Genomic DNA, 1185 nt, shown 5'->3' on the forward strand with positions numbered 1-1185 from the left:
CCCCCAACATGGGGTTGGCCGCCAGCTCCTGTCACAGGTGAGTCTCAACATGCTAAGAACATGCTAAGTACATGCAAAGATGTGCTGGGACACGTCGGGGGGGAATGGGGGGGGGGGACACGGGTGGGCACCAAATGACACTTGAATAGGACCATCCTCGTCATGGGGTGAGTCATGTCAACATGCTGCCCCAGGTGAGTTGACATGCTAAGCACACACTAACAACATGCTAAGGACACGCTAGGACATGTGACAAGGGGACATGGGGGGGGACATTGGGAGGGCTCTGAATGACTCTTGAAAGGGACTGTCGCCATCGTGGCGTCGGCCCCCAACTGCTGCTCCAGGCGTGTCACCGTGCCCATGCCAAGCACATGCTAAGCACACGCTCTGCCCCGCAGGTGCGGGAACGTGGCAGCCATCTTGGAGCTGGACGAGCACCTGCAGAAGGAGTTCATCATCTTCGAGGCGGCGCCGCAGGAGACGCGGGGGATCCCCTCCAAGAAGCCGGTGGCCGACTACTTCCTGTGACACCCCCTGGCCCCGCCCGCGTCCCCAACGGATCACCCGCATCCCCTGGGGCCACCTAGGGCCACCCTGGGGCCACCGTGTCCCCAGGAGACATGGGGTGTCCCCTCCACGATGGCCACTGCTGGTGGCATCTAGGGAGGCTCGGTGTTGCCGTGTCCCCTGGGGTCACCTAGAGGCACCCCGGGGTCCCCCAGGGCCACCGTGGCCCCGGGAGATGTGGGGCGTCCCCTCCGAAGTGGCCACTAGTGGTGGCATCTAGGGGGGGCTTGGAGACATCGCTGTGTTCCTTGTCCCCTCGTGGACCACCACAGTGTCACTCATGGCCCCTGGGGTCACCTAGAGCCACGCCAGGGCTACCCTGTCCTCAGGAGATGTGGGGTGTCCCCTCCAAGATGGCCACTGCTGGCGGCATCTAGGGAGGCGTGGGGACATTGCCCTGTTCCTTGTCTTCTCCTGGGCCACCATGGTGTCACCCGTGTCCCCTGGGGTCACCTAGAGCCACCCCCTGCCCCCCAAAGTGGCCTTGTCCTCTCCTGTCCCCCCGGGTCACCCTCCCTTGGGGACACCCTTGTCCCTTTCATGTCCCTTTGGGGCCACCCGTGACCTTTGGGGACCCCCCATGACTTTTGGGGACCCCCTGTGACCCTTGCCCCT

General features: G+C 63.8%; 1 protein-coding gene across 1 annotated transcript in view; it reads left to right on the forward strand.

Moving 5' to 3' along the window:
* LOC103899950 (fructose-bisphosphate aldolase) overlaps nucleotides 1-1164 on the forward strand; it is a gene marked incomplete at its 5' end in the record, with an annotated part of 17189 nt that extends 16025 nt beyond the window's left edge. The window contains one exon of the mRNA XM_019472399.1: nucleotides 402-1164. Within this exon, the coding sequence (XP_019327944.1) occupies nucleotides 402-531 (130 nt within the window). The remainder of the gene's footprint in view (nucleotides 1-401) is intronic.
* Nucleotides 1165-1185: the final 21 nt, after the last annotated feature.

Source organism: Aptenodytes forsteri, unplaced genomic scaffold, assembly GCF_000699145.1.
Source record: "Aptenodytes forsteri isolate BGI_AS27 unplaced genomic scaffold, ASM69914v1 Scaffold484, whole genome shotgun sequence".
Lineage (NCBI taxonomy): Eukaryota > Metazoa > Chordata > Aves > Sphenisciformes > Spheniscidae > Aptenodytes > Aptenodytes forsteri.